The sequence below is a fragment of the Amphiprion ocellaris genome, chromosome 5 (genome assembly GCF_022539595.1).
Source record: "Amphiprion ocellaris isolate individual 3 ecotype Okinawa chromosome 5, ASM2253959v1, whole genome shotgun sequence".
In the NCBI taxonomy this organism is placed as follows: Eukaryota; Metazoa; Chordata; class Actinopteri; family Pomacentridae; genus Amphiprion; species Amphiprion ocellaris.
Window position 1 is genome coordinate 844823 of NC_072770.1, and position 24153 is coordinate 868975.

Below are 24153 nucleotides of genomic sequence, written 5' to 3' on the forward strand. Positions count from 1 at the left end.
AAAAGCTGATCTGTGTATTAAAATGTCTGTTTAGAAGCTTTCCATGAAAGGAATCCTTCCTGCCTAAAATGGCTCAGATATAACTCTCATCTACATCTCACACAACGGTAAACTGTGATAATTCAGCCACGTGTTGAAACTGGAAGGAGATTCTAAAGAATGGTAATGATACAGAAAGTCCCACGCTGCTAGCTGACAGGGTGGTTTGATATGTTTGTTACATTTGAAACCCCAGAAGTCTGAATTTCTATCTGTGGCATATGAAAACACCATATGGACATGTTAACACGGAAAAACACAGGATTTTCACTGGAAAAAACAGATACCATTGTTTCTTGTTAGTGTTGCTGTTGTTACATTTTAAAATTTTCAAGATGAAATGCATGATTTTCATCATTTTCAGTAATTTAAATGTATTCTAATACAGGATCATGATTTTAAAAAATGTATTTATATTGAAATATGTGAAAAGGTCATTTTAAACAAGCTATACTATTTTAATACAGTGATTATATAGAATAATCACCCTCCCTTTTTGTGCTTTTCAACATTTAATTTGACTTTTTGACAAGAATTTAGTGTAAAGGGACTCTCATAAAAAATAGAAATAGAAACTTTCCCAGATATCAGAGTCATGGGGGAATGATTTATCAAGCTACTGCCACTGTTGCATGGGGAAGTAATGTTGGGTCAAGTTTATAATTTTAGAAATATATGCCATGAAGAACATCCCATGAGCCTCTAAATAAAGGAAGATGAGTGTTTCTCCAATTTATTGCAATGATTGAAATTAGATCTCTATCTAATCAGTACTTGTATCCTAACAGCAGATCAAAGATTACTTGTAATGTGACAATGGTCACTTTTAAGGACGAACCCTCAGAATTATTCTCTTTTAATGTCTTTCATTTCTCTCATTTGTTTTTCCAGCCAGACACTGTTTTCAGTGATAAACTGTTAGTACTGTACACTACCTGTACTACCATGTATTTAACAGCTAAGTGGGCAAAAGCTCATCTCTAAACAAAAAAGAAACGTATGTTTATGATGCTGTGTAAATACTAAACAGTTTGCTAAAATGCCATATGAGGTTTCATTACATTTTAAATGATGTTCCTTCTACAGTAACCCCCCTAGAATTTTGCAGATTCTTGTCTTACAAATGTTGAATATTCTGACAGAGTTTTGAGGGTTTTAAACAGCTGTCAGACCCCATATAGGTATCCCCAAAATTACAATATTCACACACAACATACTACAGTAAAGCACTTTTTATTCTTGCATTATTCAGATTTTCTGGAGCCTGGACTATGGTGTCTAGCAGCTTTCAGTGACTCCCTACAGGTAGACGTGGCAGGCAGACATAGGCCTGAGCAAACAGGTTGATGTTCAGGGGGTTGCCATCTAGACGAATGTCCTCCAGGTTATGGCGGATGAAGCTGAGATCATGGAGGTTACAGAAGGTGTCCTCATGTAGAGACTGGATGTTGTTATTCTGATCAGAGAACAAGAAAGTTACTGTTGATGTTTAAGACTGATGTGTAAACGTGTTGATGGTCAACATTGCTGATAAGTTAGTGTTGACTTCATGTAGTCTATTTAATATTTCACCATTCATGTGTGTAGTGACTGTTAATAACATAATAAACCTGCAGATGTAGCACTCTGAGGCTGAGTGGAAGCAGTGTAGGGATGTAATCCAGGTGGTTGTTAGACAGGTAGAGGAACTCCAGTTGACTCATATCCTGCATGGAGGAAAAGGAAGAAAGCATCTCTACATAGTAAACCATGAAAATATCCACAACAGGAACCTCACAACCACTGAGTACCAACCCTCTAGATCTTGTTGAATTCTCTGAATAAGATCTGTCACCTATTTTTCATCATGTCATCACTGTTTTAGACGGTGTTGGCCATTGTTGTCCAGTCAGTATCTCCCGCATTGTAAATTCTTGCCATAAAAGCAAAATTAAATTGGCCATGATTCAATGTTGAACAGCAATTAAGTAAGAAAGAAAATAAAAAAATAAAAATAGGACAAGCAGGGACTGAATTTATGTCATGTAAAAATCAGTCTATCACAGGGCTACATATAGAGACAAACAATCACACTCACATTCACACCTACAGACAATTTAGAATCACAAATTAATCTCAGCATGTTTGTGGACTGTGGGAGGAAGCTGGAGAACCTGGAGAAAACCCACACATGTACAGGAGAACATGGAGACTCCATGCAGAAAGATCCCAGGAAGGCTGGGATGTGAACCAGAGACCTTCTAGCTGCAAGGTGAAAGTGCTAACCACTACACCACTGTGCAGTCCATAGACAGATATTCATATGCAAAATCATCACTCTCACTTTAAAAATAAAAATGAAATAAAATTTTTTTTTAGCTTGTTTTTATTTTTATTCTAAGCAAACTACATGCAGGACATTCACCTTGAATCCCTCAGAATGCATCCCCCGGCTGACCAGCCTGTTGTTCCGTAGATCGATGTATTTCATGGTGATCGGCAGCTCCGGTACGAGCTGCAGGTTGTTGTTAGCTAGCAGTAACTCCTGGAGCTGTGGCAGGGACTGAAACACATCCTCATCCATTCCAGAGATCTGATTCCCTGTTAAATCAATGGATCGAAGCTTATCTGTAAAAATAAATACATAAATGCATACACAACATTAAAAAAAACACGATATGCCATTTATCTGTGAGTTTACAGTAAATTTAAGGGTGTCCAGAGGGATTTCTCACTCAGGTTGATGAAGTCTGTGTTTTTGACGTGTCGGATCTTGTTGAAGCGACCATAGAAATGGGTGGTGTCTTTGGGCAGGGGTGGGATCTGATCTAGGCCCATGTCATCACAGTACACACTCCCAGCAATACACACACACATTAGGCAAGTGGGCATACCTGCACACAAACAGAGGGTAGAGTCTGAACACATATAGAACCCTGAAGACTGATGTCCTTTAATGACACTCGATGCTTTGACCTACCCAGACCAGTCTCAGGGCCAAAGAGTCCTGCTGCCTTAGAGTTCAGAGTGACAGGGGATGGAGGTAGGGTTCCCTCCTTCTTGTGGTGTTGAGTGGTACGCTGGTTGGCTGGTGATGGGATGTCTGGTGTTAAGTTACCCATCTCAATCTGTCCTCCAGTGGCAGCCAGGAAGAGAGTTACAGCTCAAATTAGACAGAATTCATCTGAATCGTTCAAATATTTTTCTTACTGCATAAATATAAATGAATGTTTTCATAACGTCTGGTTTGACCATTATGCAAATAATAGCACTGGGGGATAGCATTGCTCCAGTTGTCTCAGGTTTGAAGGTTCCTTCTCCAGATGCCATGTTTCAGCTCCTTCCACAGATGTTCAATAGGATTTAGATCAGGGCTCATAGAGGCCACTTCAGAATAGTCCAATGTTTTCCTCTTAGCCATTCTTGGCTGTTTCTAGCTGTGTGTTTTGGGTCATTATCCTGTTGTAAGACTCATGACCTGCGACTGAGACCAAGCTTTCTGACACTGGGCAGCACATTTCTCTCTAGAATACCTTGATAGTCATGAGATTTCATTGTACCTGCACAGATTCCAGACACCCTGTACCAGATGCAGCAAAGCAGCCCCAGAACATAACAGAACCTCCTCCATGTTCCACAGTAGGGACAGTGTTCTTTTCTTTATATGCTTCATTTCTGCATCTGTGAACATAGAGCTGATGTGCCAGAAAGTTCCAGTTTTGTCTGGTCTGTCCATAGGACATTCTCCCAGAAGCTTTGTGGCTTGTCAACATGCAGTTTGGTAAATTCCAGTCTGGCTTTTTTATGATTTGTTTTCAACAATGGTGTCCTCCTTGGTCGTCTCCCATCAAGTCCACTTTGGCTCAAACAATGACGGATGGTGTCATCTGACACTGATGTACCTTGACCTTGGAGTTCACCTTTAATGTCTTTAGAGGTTGTTCTGGGCTCTTTTGTTACCATTCCTATTATCCATCTCTTCCATTTGTCATCAATTTTCCTCCTGAGGCCACATCCAGGGAGGTTGACTACAGTCCCATGGATCTTACATTTCTGAATAATATGTGCAGCTGTAGTCACAGGAACATCAAGCTGCTTGGAGATGGTCTTCTAGCCTTTACCTTTAACATGCTGGTCTATAATTTTCTTTCTAATCTCCTGAGACAACTCTCTCCTTGGCTTCCTCTGGTCCATGTTTAGTGTGGTACACACCATGTCACCAAACAGCACAGTGACTACTGTAACCCTATAAATAGGCCGACTGACTGATTACAAGTTTGTAGACACCTGTGATGCTAATTAGAGGACACACCTTGATTGAACATGTCCCTATGGTCACATTATTTTCAGTCTTTTCTAGGGGAACCATCATTTTTGTCCAGTCCTGTTTCATGAGTTAATTTGTTTAAATAATTCTGTTGAACCACGGTTCAAAAGCAATGTCTGATTTTCATTGGTTAATTTTCATAGAATTTTTATTTATTATTACTTTTGTCAGATTCATATTATTTCTGTGACCATGGTGGGTTTTTCTTTCATTAACTGAGGGGTACCAACAATTTTGTCCACATGTGTATATAATGCTTATATAAATGTTCCACACAGCACTACACCACTGCAATGCTTGTTCAAATATACAATAACTAACTGTCTACACAAAATGAAGTTTCTGTATATACATACAACTAACCTCAATTATGGTTCATGAGAATGCAATTTCTGGAATAAATGTAATTTGCAGCCAGTGATGTGGTTGGAAAGGAACCAGTTTGAAACAGCATCAACGCTGACATTAGGAGGTAGGATGGGAGGATTGAGGCATAAACAAGCTGCTGGACTTTCAACCAGAAGATCAGGGTTTGTGTCCTGTGATAGATGAGAAACCATGACTCTCAGAAGCTTTGTTTTCTCAAAGGTACAAAAACGATGAGTTACATGTTTAAAGCTTGGTTAAGGTTACACACCAAGATTACTTGGTTAAGATTAGATAAAATATGGTTTGGGTTCAAATATTATCCTTTCAATGCATGACCAAATGTTTTCTCCATTTTCTGGGTTACCAGGGTGACAAGTTCCACCCCATCTAATATATAAGTGGTGACTAAAAAGGACTGACAGTAAAGGAATCAAATATATTCCAAAGATACGCTGATTAGAGAAGTATTTGTGATATGTAACAAACAAACGTCATCTGGCAGTAAATACGTTTACCCTAAAACATAATGGAGAATGGCGTTTAGATGTACAGTAATGTATTCTGTGGAGACTGGGATGAACGTAAACAAAGTGGTCCAAAAACCTTTACAAGGCATATTCAAGTGGTCTACAAGACAAGAAGGCATACTCAGACATCAAATGTTTTGTTCTGCAGGTGTGTCTGTATCTGGAGCTACAACTCTCTGATCTGCACTTACTGGTCTTACCGAGGTGTTTACTGGTTACCTAGCTCTCCTGCTATCTACACCCCAAAACCAGCTCCCTGTCTAAAACATTGTGGAGAGAGCCATGAATGCAATTTCAAATGAACAGCACAACTGCTTATTTTAACAGTCATCCAGGGAGCATCCATCCAGATGACAGAACAGTCAAGCTCTGCAAAATGGAAATATATATAGTATGTGTACATGAACAAAAGCAGCCAGGCTCATATATACAGTATAGCATATACAGTACTGTGCTAAAGTCTTGGACAGGTGTAAAGAAATGCTGTAAAGTAAGAATGCTTTCATAAACTTGTTTCTATTTATCAATTTACATAATGCAAAGTGAACATACAAAAGAAAAATCTAATCAGTATTTGGTATGTCCACCTTTACCTTCAAAACAGCTTTAAATCTTCTAGGCACTCTTGTACACAGTTTTTGAGGGAACTTGGCGAGTAGGTTGTTCCAAGCATCTTGGAGAATGAACCACAGATCTTCTGTGGAGTTAGACTTCCTCAGATCCTTCTGTTTCTTCATGTAATCCCAGACGGACTAGATGATGTTGAGATCAGGGCTCTATGGGGGCCATACCATCACTTCTTGTTCTTCTTTATGCTGAGGATAGTTCTTAATGACATTGGCTGTATGCTTGGGATCGTTGTTCTGCTGCAGCATAAATTTGGGTCCAATCAGACGCCTCGCTGATGGTACTGTGGTGATGGATAAGTATCTGCCTGTATTTCTCAGCATTGAGGACACCATTAATCCTGACCAAGTCTCCAACTAAATTTGCAGAAACGCAGTCGTAAACTTACAAGGACCTCCACCATGCTTCACTACCGCTCTCCAGCCCTTCAGCGAACAAACTGCTGTCTGCTACAACCAGTATTTCAGATTTTGCCTCATCAGTCCAGAGCACCTGCTGTCATTTTTCTGCAACCCAGTTCCCATGTTTTCATACCTAGTTGAGTCGCTTGGCCTTGTCTCCATGTTGGAGGAATAGCTTTTTGGCTGCAACTCTTCCATGAAGATCACTTCTGGTCAGACTTCTCTGGACCATAGATGGGTGTACCTGGTCCCACTGGTTTCTGCTAGTTTTGAGGTGATGCCACTGCTGGACTTCTTCCGATTTCAAAGGGAAATAAGCACAATGTGTTTTTCATCCGCTGCACTAAGTTTCCTTGACCAGCCACTGCATCTACCGTCCTAACCTTTGCATGCTTCATTGTGCTTCTTCAAAAGAGTTCCTCACCCAGTTTTAAGTCTCCAACACAGCTTTTTCTGTTTCAGTGAATGATGATGTTTCAGCCTACACTTGACATTGATGATCATTCGCACCGGTTTGGTGTAATTGTTTAATCATACACCTGCCTATAATCCTACAAAATCCCTGACTTTGTGTAAGTGTACCTAAAACAATCAATGCTGTTTTGAAGATAAATATTGATTTTAGATTTTTCTGCTGTTTACTCACTTTGCATTTTGTAAATCGATAAATATCTATTTATATATATTAAACATTTTCTTACTTTGCAGCATTTCTTCACACCAGCCCAAGACTTTTGCCCAGTACTATATATGCGCTAGCTGGATAGAAAGTTGTAAACAAAAGTTTCCACACACTTGTAGAGGCCATATGTATCCTGGCAGTCTGGCGTTTCCAATGACTCCTGTAGCTCAGAATTTTCTGTCATGAAATCTTTGAAACCCATGTGCCTTTGACACAAAAACACAGTTGGGCATTTTGGTTCTTTTATAGATTTATTAAAGGTCTTCTGGACAGATGACAAAATCTGCTGGGTCAAAATATCCATACAGCAATGTTAATATTTGCTAACATCCTTTGGCCACTTTCACCTCAGTTAGTCACTTTTGGTATCCATCTACAAGCTTCTGGTTGTATCTTTGACACTCCTCTGGACAGAATTAGTCCAGTTAAACAAAATGTGTCAGCTTTCTGAGACAGACTTGTTTCTTCATCACAGGTTCTTGATGGGATTTAAGTCAGGAGTTTGGGGAGACCCGTCTAAAACCGTTATTTTACCCTGATTTAGCCATAAAGAGTACAGCAGCAGGCAGACAGATTTTGACTCAGTAAGAGGAAAAAGTAGCATTCAATTATGATGAATCATCTATGCTTGGGAATATTACAAACATTAACAAATATTACAACAGCAAACACAGTTTTGGCCTCACAACATTAAATGAACAAATCAGCTGTGGTATTGATGTTTAAAGTGCAATCCAGCTCCATTCACAGAAATCTCCTCTCAATCAGCCTGTGTGGATAAAAGCACTCAGTTTGGGCAAATCTGACATTACAACCTCTTATTTCATTTTTTCAAACTAATGTTTGGTTTTGCAACTGGCTTAGTACACTACAGCCGTGCCCAGCAAGCATCTACCATAGCCTGCATGAGAAGGATTTAGGAAACACTGGTAAATTGTATCTATGCAGGTGTTCAGCAAGTGAGATGTTTTCCCTAAAACATCTCTCTCTTTTTATAATATAATGAGTTTCTCCCTCTCACCTTTTTGTCAAAGTCATCGTAATCATAGCTGTCTCCATAAACGTTGATGTCCAGGTTCTCCCACTCCGTCTCGCTGGTTAGGTCATAGTTTTCCAGATCAAACAGTTCATCATCTGTCTCGCCTAGAGGCGCTGTCAGACCATGCCAAGTGCCCAGGAAGTCCAGGATCATGGCCAGAGCCACCAAACACTGCAGAGACATTCTCAGCACAAACTACCTGCAAACATCAGAAGCAAAGTGAAGTGTTCCCTTTACTGGTGTCAATATGCTTACCTTTCCTGCACCTCAAATGGTGTGATAGCTACCACACAGAACTCTGACAATATGTTCTTCATATTTTACCAGTCCTTCTTTTCTAATATTTGAAACATTTGTATACTGTTGATACAACAAAATACATACCTGAACACATGGGGTGGGTAGTTTGACCTGCAGTGTTTAGGTGGGTGAAACACATGAATGTCAGCCTGCCAGTGATCACAGTGTTGTGGCTGATCAGTGGTTACTGCACATGCAACACTTAACAGTTAACTGATAGTGGCCTTTGCTACAGCACCAGCTGCTCACACCGCTAACAATAACTTTATTGAATGTAATTTAATTCTTAGCCAACAAACAAGCTGGTTTTGTACACAAATGATTCTGAAGTAATGTAGATTGTAAACAATGTATTAGTTAAAATATATTAAAAACAAGTGTGCCCTTGATTTTATGAAAAAAATATTTGAACAAATATTAAATAGCAATGAGGGCTGCACAGCATAAATTTCAATATAATTTTAAAAACTGCATTTTGTGTTTAGTGGATTATCTCTGTTTAATATTCAATAAATATAAATATTAGATTGATGATCTGGAACATTTAAGTGTGACAAATAGGAATAATAAAATATTTCTGTAGGGGGGCAGACACTTTTGCACTGTACTGTACCTATTGGAAGAAATGGTTGCCAGTTTGAAACTCCAGAACTCTGCACTACTTGCATCAGGCTATCTACCAAGATTTTGTGTTTGTGGTAGAAATGGTGATACCTAGTCTTTGAATGCGTGTTTGAATTTGTATGAAAGTTCAATGAAAATAGCTTTTTAATTTTAGTGATGCATTTTATTTTTTGTCCCCACCATGGGCTGATGGTGCAAGGTATGCATTACAATACATTGCATTTTCTCTGTGTCAGTTTAAAAGAAAGCTCAAGTTTATGATAGTATCTGAGATCTAACCTTTGGGGCTTTTAAATAGTGTCATAGAACTTAGAAGCACAATGCTGCCTGGTACTAACACCATCATGACTGCAGCTACTCGACCTGTTGGTGCTTTATGTTCCTGCCCACCTGCCTGTGGTTTGTCACTTCATGTTTTTAACTAGATGTGTAATATATTACTTTTAGCAGAATAAGCTAGGGACCTGTGTGCAAAGCATTTTTTATGAAATAAAATGTTTTTGGCTATTTGCCCATAGGTGTTCAATTTACAACAATATGTGTGTATCAGTGGAGAAAAGGTAGTCATTTTTTTCATGGGATTTGACAAAATTATGAAACAAATGAGCCCTATTAATTTAAAAGTAACTGTTGTTGGTGAACTTCTTCAATTCAAATTCAATTTTTGCATTGGGATTCAAAATTGTCCTTTGGATTTTTTAACGAATCTGCAGCACAAAACAATGTGAAATGATGAGGGAGCGGTAAAGGTAATTCAACTATCCCACTAATTAAAGTAATCAAACCTCTAGAACAGCTACTGAACAGAGCACAGCTTGTGCTGAATAGTTTTCTCAACAGCCATGTGCTTATCTTTGTTTGCTTATAACTTGAACAAAGGTCTCAATCTGACTATAGTTAGGAGGAGCAGATTTTGTAAAATTTGATCACTTCATGAATCGTTCTCTATAATAGCAGAGGATAATCATTACTGGAGTGGACTGTCTGGAGAAGGCCTAAAATAAATTAGTCTTCATTTGTGTCCAGAGGACACCTTGGGATCAATAATCATTGAATTTGGAAGTCCCATTTTGTTAGCCATGACAATATTATCTTTCACTGGTTATCTGGGCCATTTGTCAGGTCTGTTTAACTTTAGAGACTGTTTACGAGTTTGAATAGCAGTCTGTCTGGGCTCCCCTCCTCGATTAGTGAACCAAAGGAGCATTGTTGGTTGTTTGGTCAGAGTACCACATGAATGTTTACTGTGACAGCTGACAGGAATTTGTGAGAACTGGCTCTGTTGGGACATATCTGGGTTTTAAAAAGAAGGCTGTCTCCATTCTAAATGTCATGAATGGACAATTGTTTACACACTGATTATTTTCACGCTACTGATTAGAGCACACCAGCCGGTTACAGCGACAGTGTATTTGAACATCATCATGCCATCATCAGGACCATTAACACCCTACAGAGTAAAAATACAAGTGTAGTGCAGTGTAAGTTACACCTCTCAGCTAGACTATGTACTACACCGTTCTTCATGCAAGTAATCTGTGTGAAACATCTGAAACAAACGTCTGCACAAAGGAAGAATTGCTGCAGTAATTATGCCAGCTGCTGTACATGACACAAAAATGTAAAATAAAGTAAGATAACTCTCTTTTTAACCTGGAGTTTGTTATTTTTATCTAGGAGCCATGCACTAACACCACAGCAAAATAGCATCAGTATCTCTGAGTTTCAAGTTACTTGGTGCATAAAATTAAACCTGATCTTCTGCTGCCCAAACAACATCAGGAAACCACATGCACATACATGCACTATTTGAAGAGAACTTACTGCTCTGTTTCTGCTGTGTGTTCGTGAAGATTACACAAACTTTGGCTGTTGTAATCCTGTTGTCGTTCTTTGCTGCTTTATCCCCTGGGGACTCTCAGATGAGTGCCAGAACAGCAGAGGGCCCCTGGTGTTCAGTGTGGCTTCAGACAATGCATCATTATGAGGGGAGAGAAGGGGGATGATGCAGAGAGAGGCTCTCCCTTCAGTCAAAGTATACTCAGCTGTCACCAGGGCCAGTTCAAAACACACACACACACACACACACACACAAACACACAGATAGCTGGAAACACAGTAGACATAAGTACATTTACTTCTGCCATTCCAAGACCTCCCCTAATATGATAGCTTCTGAACTTCACAAGGAAATAAGGATTTGACCACTACACACCACCTCAAACCAAGTTATCTAGTTCATCTAGTTCAATTTAGGCATGGCTGGCATGAGAGGGTTTCATCTTTGTTTCATCTTTTGGCTGCATTTAACATTCTGGCATGGCAAATAGACCACTAGGTGGCATCATGCTACGTGTGTGACAAAACAATTTGTAATAAGTAATAACCTTCTCATGCATAAAATTTTAAACTTTAACCTAATTCGGTACATTCTACTGTTCAATCTGTATTTTAATTGCTGCTTTTAATATACTTACTGTTTTTTTAGTAATTAATTTTTAATTTATGGCAGTACATAATCAGCTGTTGTACATCTCTGACACTTGTATGGACACTACTGCCTTTACTATGAGCAACACTCATACTGTTATTGGCAGCAGGCCTGCCACTGCACGATTTCTACTGTGTTCGCCCACTCACCTTTTTGTGCTTTTTCTTTGTCTCGCTCTTTTTTAATGTGCTGCTTTTTGCCCACCTAATTGCCCCCTGGAGATAAAGCTTTTTCTGATTCTGTAGCATTTCTCCCTTGTTTTGTGTTTTGACTGCATTTATTATTCTGACTACAAGGTGGTGTCACGCGCCCTGTGTGCGACAAAAAAGCCCTGATATTTTTATCAATCATCAGCATAAATCTACTCATGAATATGAATTCATGATATAAACAAGTAGTCTATACATGCAGTATCCTAAAGTAAAGGTAAAATGCCATGATCAGATGTCTAAAAGTGAGGACAAGCAGTCCACTTTGCTAGCCATGTAAACTAAAGAACTAAAGATGTGAAAATGTAACTACAGCTCAACTGAGCACATTTCTAGCTTACTTCTTGGATAATTTGCAGATGTTATTGATATCAGTACAATATGTCTGTGTAGATTGTCAGCCAGCCAGGTCATGGTAATCGTAGGAATGTCAGTAAAAATCAGCTGGACTTCTCTTGTGGTTTCTTGAAGACATTTCACCTCTCATCCAAGAGGCTTCTTCAGTTTTAAAAGACTAATGGGGTGTTACAGAATTTATTGTCCCTCCAGGCCACATGGCTAATGGCCCATTAATGGCCCAGTCACAACCTCCAGGTGTGAATTGTTGTGAAACCAGGTGGTCCACCATCAACAACAATCATGATGATGGAACAAAGCATGTGAATCTGCCAAGTCAGGAGTGACTCAAGGTGTTAAGGATGGAAAACTTTCTGGGGAGAGACCTCATTACTGTGTTATAGATGTTTGATAAGTGGTGTCACAAACACCTTCCTGTGTTTAGAGATGGCTGTTCCAGTTTGACATAGATGGCTTCCTTTACTCATCTCTCAAACCATCTGTCCTCTCTGTTCAAAATGGAGACATTGCTGTCATCAAAGGAATGTCCTTTCTCCTTCAGATGGAGCTGAACTGCTGAGTCTTGTCCTGACGAGCTGTTCTCCTGTGTTGAGCCATCTGCTTGTGAAGTTGTTGTTTAGTCTCTCCTACACTACTAGTTGTTCAGTCTCCCCTACACCTTCTCATTTAATGTTTTTTTTTATTTTCATGACTATTTACATTGTAGATTCTCACTGAATGCATCAAAACTATGAATGAACACATTAAATTATGTAGGAAACAAAATACTGTGAAATAAGTCAAAACATGTTTTACATTTTAGATTCTTTGCTTTGATTACAGCATTGCAAACCCCTGGCAATCTCTCCGTGAGCTTCATGGGGTAGTCTCCTGAAAGGGTTTTCACTTCACAGGTGTTCCTTGTCAAGGTTCATTTGTGGAGTTTCTTGACTTCTTAATGGGGTTGGGACCATCAGTTGTGCTGTGCAGAAGTCAGATTGGTTCACAAGTGACAGCCCTAAAAGAATCAAAGCAGGAGAAGGGTATACAAAGTTATCACAGTGTTTCCAAGTGTCGAGAAGTGGAGTGAGAAGTCTCAGCAAGAAATTCAAAGAGAGCCACACAGTACAGAACAAGTCTGGCAGAGGGAGGCGAAAGGTTTCAAAGACTCTGGAAAGAAAACTTGTGAGAGATGTGTCTAAAGGTGCTAGAACAACCACCAGAACACTAGTTAATGACTTAGCCAAGTCAGGAATTGTAGTGTCAAAGAAGACAGTCACTGGAGCCCTGCTAAGATATGGAATGAACTCAAACCCTCCACTTCTACAGAAGAGACACCTTCAAGCCAGGCTGAAGTCTGCTGAGGACAACCTGGAGAAAGATTATGAAGACTGGAAGCGTGTCCTTTGGTCAGACGAGACTAAACTAGAGCTTATGTTTGAAGAAACAAGGGAGAGGCGTAGAACCCAAAGAACACGGTCCCCACACTTAAACATGGTGGTGGCAGTATCATGCTGTGGGAATGCTTCAGTGCGTCTGGAACTGGGAATCTTGTCAAGGATATATGAAGGTTTTGAATGAAAACCTCCAGCAGTCAGCTGCTAAACTGGGTCTGAGTCTTTGCTTTGTCTTCCAACATGACAACAAACCAAAACATACGTCGCTTCTGGTGAAGGTCTACCTCCAGAAGACTAAAGTGAACATTGTTGACTGACCTGCACAAAGCCCTGACTGGAATCCCATTGAAAATCTGTGGGGTCAACTGAAGACCAGGGTCCATGCCAGAAGACCATCAAATGTGGTGGAGCTTGAGAGATTTGTCAAAGAAGAATGGGCTGGGATTCCTCAGGGGATGTCAGAGACTCGTTACAAACTACAACAAATGACTGCAAGCTGTTATCCAGCAAAAATGAAACACAACTGACTATTAGCATTGGGGAGGCTAATAATTTTGACCCTGGTAGTTTTTGTTTTTTTGTGAGATGATTTTGTTTCTGTGTGCAAAGTAAAATAATCCATCCATTATCTATACACCGCTTAATCCTCACTAGGGTCATGGGGGGGCTGGAGTCTATCCCAGCTGACTCAGGTGAAGGCAGGGGACACCCTAGACAGGTCACCAGTCTGTCACAGGGCTACATATATAGACAAACAATCACTCTCACATTCACACCTACGGGCAATTTAGAATGATCAATTAACCTCAGCATATTTTTGGACTGTGGGAGGAAGCCGGAGTACCCGGAGAAAACCCATGCATGCACAGGGAGAACATGCAAACTCCATGCAGAAAGATCCCGGGAAAGCCGGGACGTGAACCAGGGATCTTCTAGCTGCAAGGTGAAAGTGCTAACCACTACGCCACTGTGCAGCCCAAGTAAAATAATGTAAGCATCAAAAATAAAACTTGGATGTTTTTAAAAGCTGTTAAAAATTCATTGATCTGTTTAACAGCACTTGGGTTTCTTTTTTTTTTTTTTTTAAAAAGGTAAAATTTCATGGGAGGTGAATAATTTTGTCTTCAACTGTAGATCCCACCATAAGAGAGGTCATTACTTATGTTGTTTAATAATTTGATTAGTTACTTTAGATTAGTCAGGTTTTTTTAAGTAGGGTATTTTTTGGCTTCATTTTTTAGCTTTATTTCGTGTAATTTATTTAGTAAGTGCAGGGTAATGCTGTAGGTACTTTGTGTTTAAGTAGGTAGGCAGGTGTACGGCCAGCATCAAAACATCAGCAACGAAAGAACAAACTACCAAACATGCTGATTTTGTTTGGACAATGGTCTTCTTTTGTCTGCATTAGTGGCTCTTTAATTAAGTTGAGTTTAAATTTGATTCTGACCAATAGCCACCACACCATCATTAATCATGTCATGAGGTTACATATTTAAATTATGGTCATGATAATATGGCACTGTTTTATTATTTCAAAAGAAACAGAGAAAAATAATAAAACTCTTTTTCTTGTGTTACAGAAATGCATGTCCCTCCATTGTATATTTTTAGTTTCTATTATTGAGCCCATTTCACTTTTACAAAGTGCTTGTTGTCATGACCTCTATGGTTTTGTCTTGAGCACAAAACTCATCTCATGTCTATTATGGAAAGACTGATGTAGTAACAAACCCAATCAGAATGCAGACGTGGGAATCAACATTTGGAATGTCACTAATCTCGTGAGACCAAAACTCCATGAAGAGGTGGATGAACAGGAAGGAAATAAAGAATAATTGTGCAGTGTGTGTGCTGGTAAATATGTGGCACCACACACCAGCACCAGTGATGATGACGCAGTAGGTGTCATCCTATAAAGGAGACCTTTAGCCCAGACAGATCCAGGGGGTCTCTGTCAGCACCAGCATTCAGGACACAGGTAAGTCCAGCACATCACATTTTATGTTTGTGTCTCTATAAGATCTTTGTGTGATGACATAAGGATAAAATTATGGTGGTTAAGATTTTCACAGTCCTGACAGCAGTATGCATGTGTCTGTGTGAAACTGAGAAAATGTGTGTTTTCGTGTTATTCTGGCTGCAAAGTCAATGTGCCTGTGGCCATAGTCACCACTAATGAGCAACAGCATGTTGTGTTGTGATCAAATATACAATACCACATTGTGGTTTGGTAAGTTGCACGGATGAACAGTTGTACTAGAAAAGTGCATTATTTCCAGAAGCACAGCATGGGAAGCATGGCAGTGGCTGAACAGAAACAGAGCCCAAGGGAACAGGGCAGGAAGGTGTTTTCATGCAGTCAATGACGGAAAAGGAGTGAAAGAAGACTAAGAGTTTACAGAAATGCAAGCACTTCTTTGTTTTGGACCCACAGTTGTGGTGAAATAAAGTATCTGTCCATACAGTGGCGTTAGAATACAATCTTGAAAACTGTGGCAGATGTTTTTCATGTTTTTGTTGGTCTTTATGTACAGTTCAAATACATTCATCAAATAAAGCTGAGGCTGCTGGCATTAATGTTAAAGGCATTCAGCCCAACTACATGGCAAATTAAAATAAATAAAAAGTAGATTTTAAAAAAAGACAGCAGTCTGTCTAATAGCTGCGATATTTCAGTCTGGATCAAAGTGGTCAGTTGACTGAGTGGTGAGGCTAAAGATAGACAGAAGGTTACATTTTGCAGAGCATTTAGTTACAGTGAAGTTGCAACTGCTGAATCTACAGCAACACTTTTGGTAAAGGTACAAGGCTATAACTACCACTAAGGAAACCAAGATCATGTTCTCTGTTTACTATTTTATATGCATGTTATTTTACAAACATGACCAGAGACTAAAAGAACAGACACTGATCAATTATTGATCAAAACCTGTAAAGTTTTTCATCTCTTCAGGGTGTGCTGATGCTGAGGTCAGCATGACGCATTTCCCAGCATCAAGGTTCCTGAACCAATCAGTCTCCTTGTCTGCAGCCCAGCCTCCACAATAATACTGCGTTCCTATACAGCTAACCTGCATTCTTAAATATGTTTTGAGGGAAACGTATCTTCTGCTGGATTATATTTGTTGATAACACATCACATATCATGTATGCTTGACATAGATTTTACAGCTTCACCATTGCTCCTTTTCGGCCAATCAATCATACATCAGACAGGGCAGTACTCGTCACCATGGTGACCCAGAAATAGGTAGAGATGCTTCAAACATGTAGTGTCGTATTTGAACTCTGTCTACCTTCCTAACCCTAACCACGTCAAAATAATAGGACAAAGGGACCCTCGACCAAGTATTAACAGATCACACATGAATAAACATTCCAGATTTCTGTTATAAATCCTTTTTTGAATTAATCTTCATTGATCTTTTGGAATAATCTAATGTTATACGATTGATTTTGGGTTGACACTTCATCAGCTGTAAGCTGTTATCATCAAAGTTAAAACACAAAAAGGCCTGAAATATTACAGTTTATGTGTACTGTGTCTACAATATGCATCATTTTCACTCTGAACTGCACTCTGCACTGTATTTGAGGCCAATGGTCGATGGCTGACCATGATGTTGAAACAGTCTAGTCAAAAACTGACTCACCTGAGCTCCATACAAAAGCTGTCAGTGGTTAATGGAGGATTTCCAGCTTGGAAATGGAGTTGAAACTCAATAACAGGCACGCCATGGGTGAGTCACCTTTGATAAGTATTTGCTGTTGTGCATATGTCCATATTTGCTGTTTTAGCCATATTTGTTGCGCAAATATGGCTACAACTCGATAAAATATCACTTTAGGACAGAAGTACTGCAGGACAGAGACCACAGACGTAGTACAAGGTGACATTAGAAAGTATAGCCAAGCCAAATAATACAAATGAGAAACTTAAATGGAAAAATGGGGATAAAAATGTAAAAAGTCAAGTAAAATCATAAAACCATCAGGAATAAATAGTCATCAACATTTAGAGTACACATCAGAAGTGACTATACTACCGTGTAATATGACTTAAATATTAAAAATGTAACACCTTACAGTAATTGCATCGCTGCTGAGATGAACAGCAGTGTCTTTGCATCCTCGGCAGGGAGGATGCCATTATTGTACAAATTTCCTGAAATGTTCTGTCATTCTGCAGAGACTGTTTCTTTGAAATGCTCTGTGCTGAATGGTCTTGTTTTATTCAACTGTTCTCTTTAAAGTACCCCAATGATCCGCTGACATATGTATCCAGGTGATAGTTTTTACTTTGTTCTTCTTGAGAAACTCTTGTGTAATTTTTGCAGTGCGATTTGGATTGTTTTCATGCTAACATATTCCTCTTCTGCCAAACTTCTGGTCACCCAACCTTAGCAGAAGACTCACAAATATCGAATCGTCACTCGTAATAATTCTTAGAGCAGAGAGATAAGCAGCATTCAAGATGTCACCATACAGTACTGATATAAAGGTTGACCTAATCAACATCCTACATCAATACAGAGAAAAACATGATTTACTCCAATTAAAAATAAGTGAAAACTTGCCATAGCTTGTTCACCAGCTTGTTCACGATATGTAAATATAACCTCATCCATAATTCAAACTGCATTCCATGAATGACACAAGGCGTTTTCGAGTAATTTTGTGCAGACAGACAAACGTATGGCAATCGTCACATGTCACCGCCACGGAGTAACAAATGTGTAGAAATCTGCACTGAGACATACTGGAGTCGGATCACTTAGGTATTGCAGTTCGACTCTCTGCAGCACTGATCTACCATTTTGTCAACACCTTGGGGCAAGGACATGGAGGTAGAAAACCATGGGGCTTCCGGAAAAGCAGATGATAGTGGGGCAGTAGATTGAAGACAGCTGGAGGAGGAAAATGTGTTTTTGAGTTTGTTGTTTTTAGAAGGCAATGGAACATGTGTTTGCTGACTAAGTTGATGGTCTGCAAGTGAGACAAGCCAAAACTGAGGTGTGACGGGGCGCTGGTGAGATGAGAGCAGTGTAGACGTGTTTTCCTAGAGCTCCTCACAGCACGCCATATCTTACTATTCAAAACCGCTCTTTTGAACACCTGACACACTTTTTCTGTCGTCCTTTATTTCGTTTTTACACCACCAGTTAGTGGAACGTAAAAATGTCTGTAAAAACTGCACGAGGTGGGAAAGGAGCTGGCCGGGTGCTAACCGACACAGCAGCTAATGCTAGCTGCATTCAAGCTAGCAAGAAATCACCAGACAAGTCACCAGTTGAGGAGGAAGATGAGCTTTCACTCACTTGGCACAAATTGTCAATTATGCTTCTGCAGTCCTTTCACGAGCGGTATGATAAGTTTGAGCTTTCAGAACATTTTATCCACCCAGCGGGAGCTAACTGAGAGACTGACTACCACTGAGACTCAGGCTGCAGACCACGAGCAACGTATCCACGTGGTGGAAACTTCAGTCACTGAACTGCAGAAAGAGAATAAAATGCTGCAGGCCAGGCTTTTGGATCTTGAAGGGAGATTCAGGCGCAACAATATAAGAATTGTTGGCATCTCAGAGGGTGCGAAGAAAGGGAGGCCGACCGAGTTTGTCTCTAACCTGATCCCTAAGCTGCTGAGGGACGACAGCTTCTCCAAGCCGGTCGTTAATGACAAAGTGCAGCCCATCCAACAGCCCAAACCAGAAGGATCCAGACCCCGCATGATAATCGCATGGGTGCAACTACCACAGGAGAAGGAAAAGATTCTGCGGCTCGGAAGACACAATTCAATGGAATACGAAGGTAACCGAATCCTGATCTTCCCAGACTACACTGCGGAGGTGATGGAGCAACGGTGGAGCTTCCGTGAGGTGCTGCAGCTGCTGAGAGAGCGGGAGATCCATCACTCGCTGCATTTCCCAGCCAGACTTCACATCCATTACCAAGGGCAAGTAAAAACATTCAACCATCCGGATGAGGCTAAGACTTTCATAAATCAAAAACTCTGAAAGCTCACTTTTCTAAACACAGATGAAGAGAGTCTAAACGTGTTCTGAGCAGACTTTTACCTTTGCGGATTTTGTTTTCTATGCTAAATTCACCTTTTTCTTTACGCTGTGTGCCAATGAGGGATGGTTAGATGGAGGTGTTCTTTTATTTTCTTTACCAGTGATTCCAGACGTGGATGAGGGTAACTAAGCTTCGTTTGGGGAAGCTTTGGGTAGGGGATTTGTTGGTGTATTTGTTAACTGTTGACGTTATTGTTTTGTGTTTGAGAATGGCTGCCAGACTGAATGTTAACTTTGTACTTCACCCTAATGCAAAAGGTACCATCTGCGAATAATGGTCTGGATTTCATGTCCCTGGTCTCTTGGAACGTATGCGGTTTAGGTCACCCACTTAAACGAGGCAAAGGTTTGTCATATTTGAAATCACTGAAATCTGACTTTATATTTTTACAAGAAACACAGGTTAAAGCCACTCAGCTCAGGAAATTCAGGGCTAATTGGATCTCACAGGTTTATCAGTCATCATTCACATCAAAAGCCCGAGGTGTCGCCATTCTCTTTTGGAAGACTGTACCCTTTTGATTTCAGTCATCTACTACTGACCCAAACGGCAGGTTCATAATTGTAATTGGGAATATCAATTCATTTCCTGTTACACTAGTGAATATATATGGGCCGAACACAGATGACCCAGCTTTTTTTCGAAAGGTGTTCGACCTGATCCCAGATGATGATTCAAGCCACAGAGTCATAGGGGGTGATTTTAATTGCTACCTGGACCCATATTTGGATAGGCTGTCTTCTTTCCCCCACCTAATATTCTTGCTGTACAAACTATTAATAATTTGATGAAAACAAAGAAGGTGGTGGATATCTGGAGACTGCAGCACCCATCTGATCGGGATTATTCCTTTTTTTTCACATGTACACAGATCATATACACGAATCGATTATTTTCTAGTAGAATCCAGATTAATTTCTAACACTAACTACACTAAATGTCACAACATAATAATATCCGACCACAGCCCTGTTATTCTCAACATTACATTGTGCTCCCCTAGACAAGGCTATAGTTGGCGTTTTAATCCCTATCTTCTTGAGGATCCGGCTTTTAAAACACACATCACTACACACACATCACAGTTCCTTGAGACCAACAACAATGGGGAGGTGAATGACACAATACTGTGGGAAACTCTCAAAGTGTGTATTAGAGGACAAATTATTTCTTATGAAGCAATACTGAAAAAAACTAAGCGAGGTAGATTGAATGAGATTGAAAAAGAGCTACAAACTGCTGAACAGGTCTACAGAAATACACTACTCCAATCAGATTATAACACGAATATTAAATTGAATTATGAGTATAATACCATTCTGGGAGAACAAACAGGAAACTTACTATTGAAACTTAAACAGAGGCACTTTAAGCTTGGTGACAAGCCACAGAAGTTACTGGCAAGGTAGTTAAAAGGAGAACAAGCAAAACGAGCAATTTATAAAATAAAATCTAAGCCTTGAAAGATGCTCACAGACTTAAATGACATAAATGAATGTTTCAAAGAATTTCACTCAGAAATTATACTTCAAAATCAACAGCTACACAGGAAGATTTCAATCAGTTTCTTGATTCACTCCACTATCCAAAATTGGACGCAGCTTTCAGGGAGAGTCTGGACTTGGATTTCTCACTTTCTGAATTACAGGATGTTATTGGAGCATTCCCCACTGGCAAAGAAGCAGGTCTGGATGGGTTTGGACCAGAGTTTTACAAAGCCTTTCATGGGCCCTTGCACCCTCTATGTTGAGAATGATTTGAGAGTGTTTGAAAACAGGCAGCTTTCACCATCTCTCAACGAAGCAAATATTTATGTTTTAGTGAAAAAGGACAAGGATGAAACAGACCCAGGTAGCTACAGGCCTATTGCACTACTAAATGGCAATCTGAAAACAATTACAAAAGCTCTAGCAAAACAGCTCAGTAAAAATGTACGATTTATTCCGGGCAAGTACTCCTGCAATGTCGGCAAAATCCTTAATATCATTTACGCAGATTATGGCAAAAACGACAGAGCGACTATATTGTCCTTAGACACCCATAAGGTGTTTGATATGATAGAGTGGCCTTATCTACTTGACACTTAACAAATTTGGATTTGGCAACACTTTCATAGAGTGGGTCAAAATATTATATATCAAGCCAAAATTTTCCATTCTAGGGAAAGGCTCAAACAACACTTTAATGAGGACAGATCAACTGAAGTAGAGAACAGAAGTTTATTGCAGAATGTTAACATTTTAGAACAGGTGTTTCGGTGGTTAGACTCTAGTGAGAAATGTTATCAAGCAGCGGACTCCCAGATAGGAGGAAAGAAATGAGTGTAGGACATCCAAAGAAAATAAAGAATGCACTCTTACCATGGTGGTAAAGCTTTGACAATAGAGGGGATAAAATAATGATGAGACAGGCACCACATACAAAAGCTCATGATATTCCTGCAGCAACAAATGAGTGAACTGGGTGAGAAGCTTCACATGATGGTAGCTGTGCAGAGAAAGATTAAAACCAAAGATGGACTGGAATGACAGCTTAGAGAGGGTAGAGACCGACTCAAAAAAGGGTTAGACACAGAGCCAATGATGAGCTGCAGAGACACAAACGAAACATTGTTGAGCCAACTTCTAAACCAATCAGCTGTTAGATTAGGTGAGACAGATTCCCATCATGTCCTGAGACTGTGCAGTGGTTGAAGGTGAGCTGTGGTGCCTGGCTACAAAACCTGCGACACCAGCGACTGCAGATCCGAAATGTGTAGCTCCAGATCCAGCAGAGACAATGAATACAGAACTTTGGGCCAGAAACAAAGTTACTGACCTGTAATGGTGATATGTAACTGTATAGAAAAGAGAGAGGAGAGTAGGGGAGAGGTTCTCAGTGCATCATGGGAAGTTACAGCCTTGAGAGATTACACACTGTCTGTGTAGCTAATAGGGTGCTGAGGAGAGTCCAGGGGGCTGGGTGCACCATGCTTTGTTGCTTGTGCTTTGGCTGGACTGGTCTTTTTGGACTTGGAGACTGGAGCTGGACCGGCAGGTTGGGAAGCATCGCGACAGACAGCTGTGTTGTGTAGTTAGCTGGCAGCACATGCAGAACAGGAAATTTAAAGGCAATCATGATATGATCAGGTCAGTGTTGTATCAGTACTATCTGTACTGCACCTGCAGTGTGCAGTGGTGTTCCTTTGTTAGAAATAAAGTTTATTTTCAAATATGGAACTGTGCGTGACATGGATTGTGTAAGGAGTAATCAGTTCTATACAAGCCCACAGTGAAGGGCTGAATCAGGTCCTTAAAGTACATTTCTTGTGTTTGAATTGCTGCTGCAGATCATTCAGTGAACCACACTGGTACTGACTCTAAATGATGGACACAATTTCAAAACCCTCATCAAACACAACAACAACAAAATGCCTGCACACTCACACATTTGGAATCCCTAACACATTATATCACACAAATAACAACAAATGAAATAGCACACTCATGAATATATATGCATTTCTTAATATCATTTGACAATGAATAACGTGAACGTAATTTATATTGGTAGACTTACTGCTTTGTTGACCATGCTGTTTTTTTTTCTTTTGGCTGTGACAAAAGCCTGTAGGACTAAGAATGTTGAAACTGGCTATAACTGAACCTCGACTGGGAATAAATACATATTAATTAATTACTAATTAACCATTTTGTCTAATTGCAGAGGAACTTCAGCAGCTCCATCGCACTGATTGTCATGATGCCACCCCTCATTGTTGTTCTGATGGTGGCTGCTTTGTCAGCAGAAGTCCACACCAGCATCAGTTTGAAATCCACCTTCTACAGACAAGGTACAGGCTGAGTTCTAAAGGCTTGTTAAAGCATTCTGCATCAATGCTTGATCTTTAGAACAGAGAGCAACAGCAGCAGCAGTCTGTCATTGTTATGAGTCAGTAACTACGCTGAATATAGCTCTAATAAATGCTTTGTTACATTGCACTGCTCAATGCAGTCCAATTATTTTGCTTGCAAGGAGGAAGAAAATACATGTGACTCCTTAAAGGTTCCATGTCTTTCAACTTAGATTTACATGCAGGTACATGAAGTCTCAGCCATTACACTGCCAGTGAAATAGCAGGTATTGCTTGGTTATGCTTTGCTCAAAGTATCTGTGTACACCCAATTTTCTTTTTAAGACATTCTCAATGCCCAGTAAATACCCATATCCTAATCAACGTAATTCTTGCAGCAGGCTCTGCATGCATCAATGAGTCAGAGAAGAAAGTGTACTTGTTTAGCTACTTGTTTTTACAGACTAAGTGGTTATCTAATAAACTGATATTGGCATCCAGAGTTCATGACATTCCCCTTGCCAAAAAAGGAAAAAAGCAAGTTTGAGGAGCTCAAACTGAAAACACCAATTAAGAAAATCTTACATATTGGTTTTATTTGCTATGTTTCCAGCTGAAAATATCTATTTCTCTGTGTATACTGCTTGGTTTTACATTCAATTCAATTCAATTCAATTTTATTTATATAGCGCCAATTACAGTCAAATTGTCTCGAGACGCTTTACAGAACCCATATGCCTGACCCCCAGAGCAAGCCAAAAGGCGACAGTGGCAGGAAAACACCCTTTTAACAGGGAAAAAAAACCTCGAGCAGAACCCGGCTCTAATGTGGGGGGACCCATCTGCTGCTGGCCGGGTGGGTTGAGAGGGACAGAAGAGGTAGAAAGGTAGAGATAG

At 39.9% G+C, this 24153-nt stretch overlaps 2 protein-coding genes across 2 annotated transcripts in view; one reads left to right on the forward strand and one right to left on the reverse strand.

Annotated features, from left to right (window-relative positions):
* Positions 1–24153, forward strand: part of kiss1 (KiSS-1 metastasis suppressor) — a 34257-nt gene that overhangs the window by 4534 nt on the left and 5570 nt on the right. Inside the window, exon 3 of the mRNA XM_035948624.2 lies at positions 23130–23256. Within this exon, the coding sequence (XP_035804517.1) occupies positions 23130–23256 (127 nt within the window). The remainder of the gene's footprint in view (positions 1–23129; positions 23257–24153) is intronic.
* Positions 1257–10882, reverse strand: optc (opticin). Its single transcript, XM_023271217.3, has 7 exons — positions 10739–10882; positions 7973–8189; positions 2999–3146; positions 2754–2912; positions 2444–2646; positions 1650–1745; positions 1257–1495 (listed from the first exon to the last, which is right to left on the reverse strand). The coding sequence occupies exons 2-7, from the start codon at positions 8171–8173 to the stop codon at positions 1328–1330; spliced, it is 975 nt and encodes a 324-aa protein (XP_023126985.2). The 5' UTR covers positions 8174–8189; positions 10739–10882; the 3' UTR covers positions 1257–1327.

Bases quoted from the DNA above. Each gene is read 5' to 3' on its own strand.
- optc (XM_023271217.3), bottom strand. From the start codon at position 8,173: ATGTCTCTGCAGTGTTTGGTGGCTCTGGCCATGATCCTGGACTTCCTG. The intron at 2,913-2,998 runs GTAGGTCAAAGC...GTTTGTGTGCAG, and splicing joins TGGCCCTGAGACTGGTCTGG to GTATGCCCACTTGCCTAATG. The intron at 2,647-2,753 runs GTGAGAAATCCC...TTATTTTTACAG, and splicing joins CACAGACTTCATCAACCTGA to ATAAGCTTCGATCCATTGAT.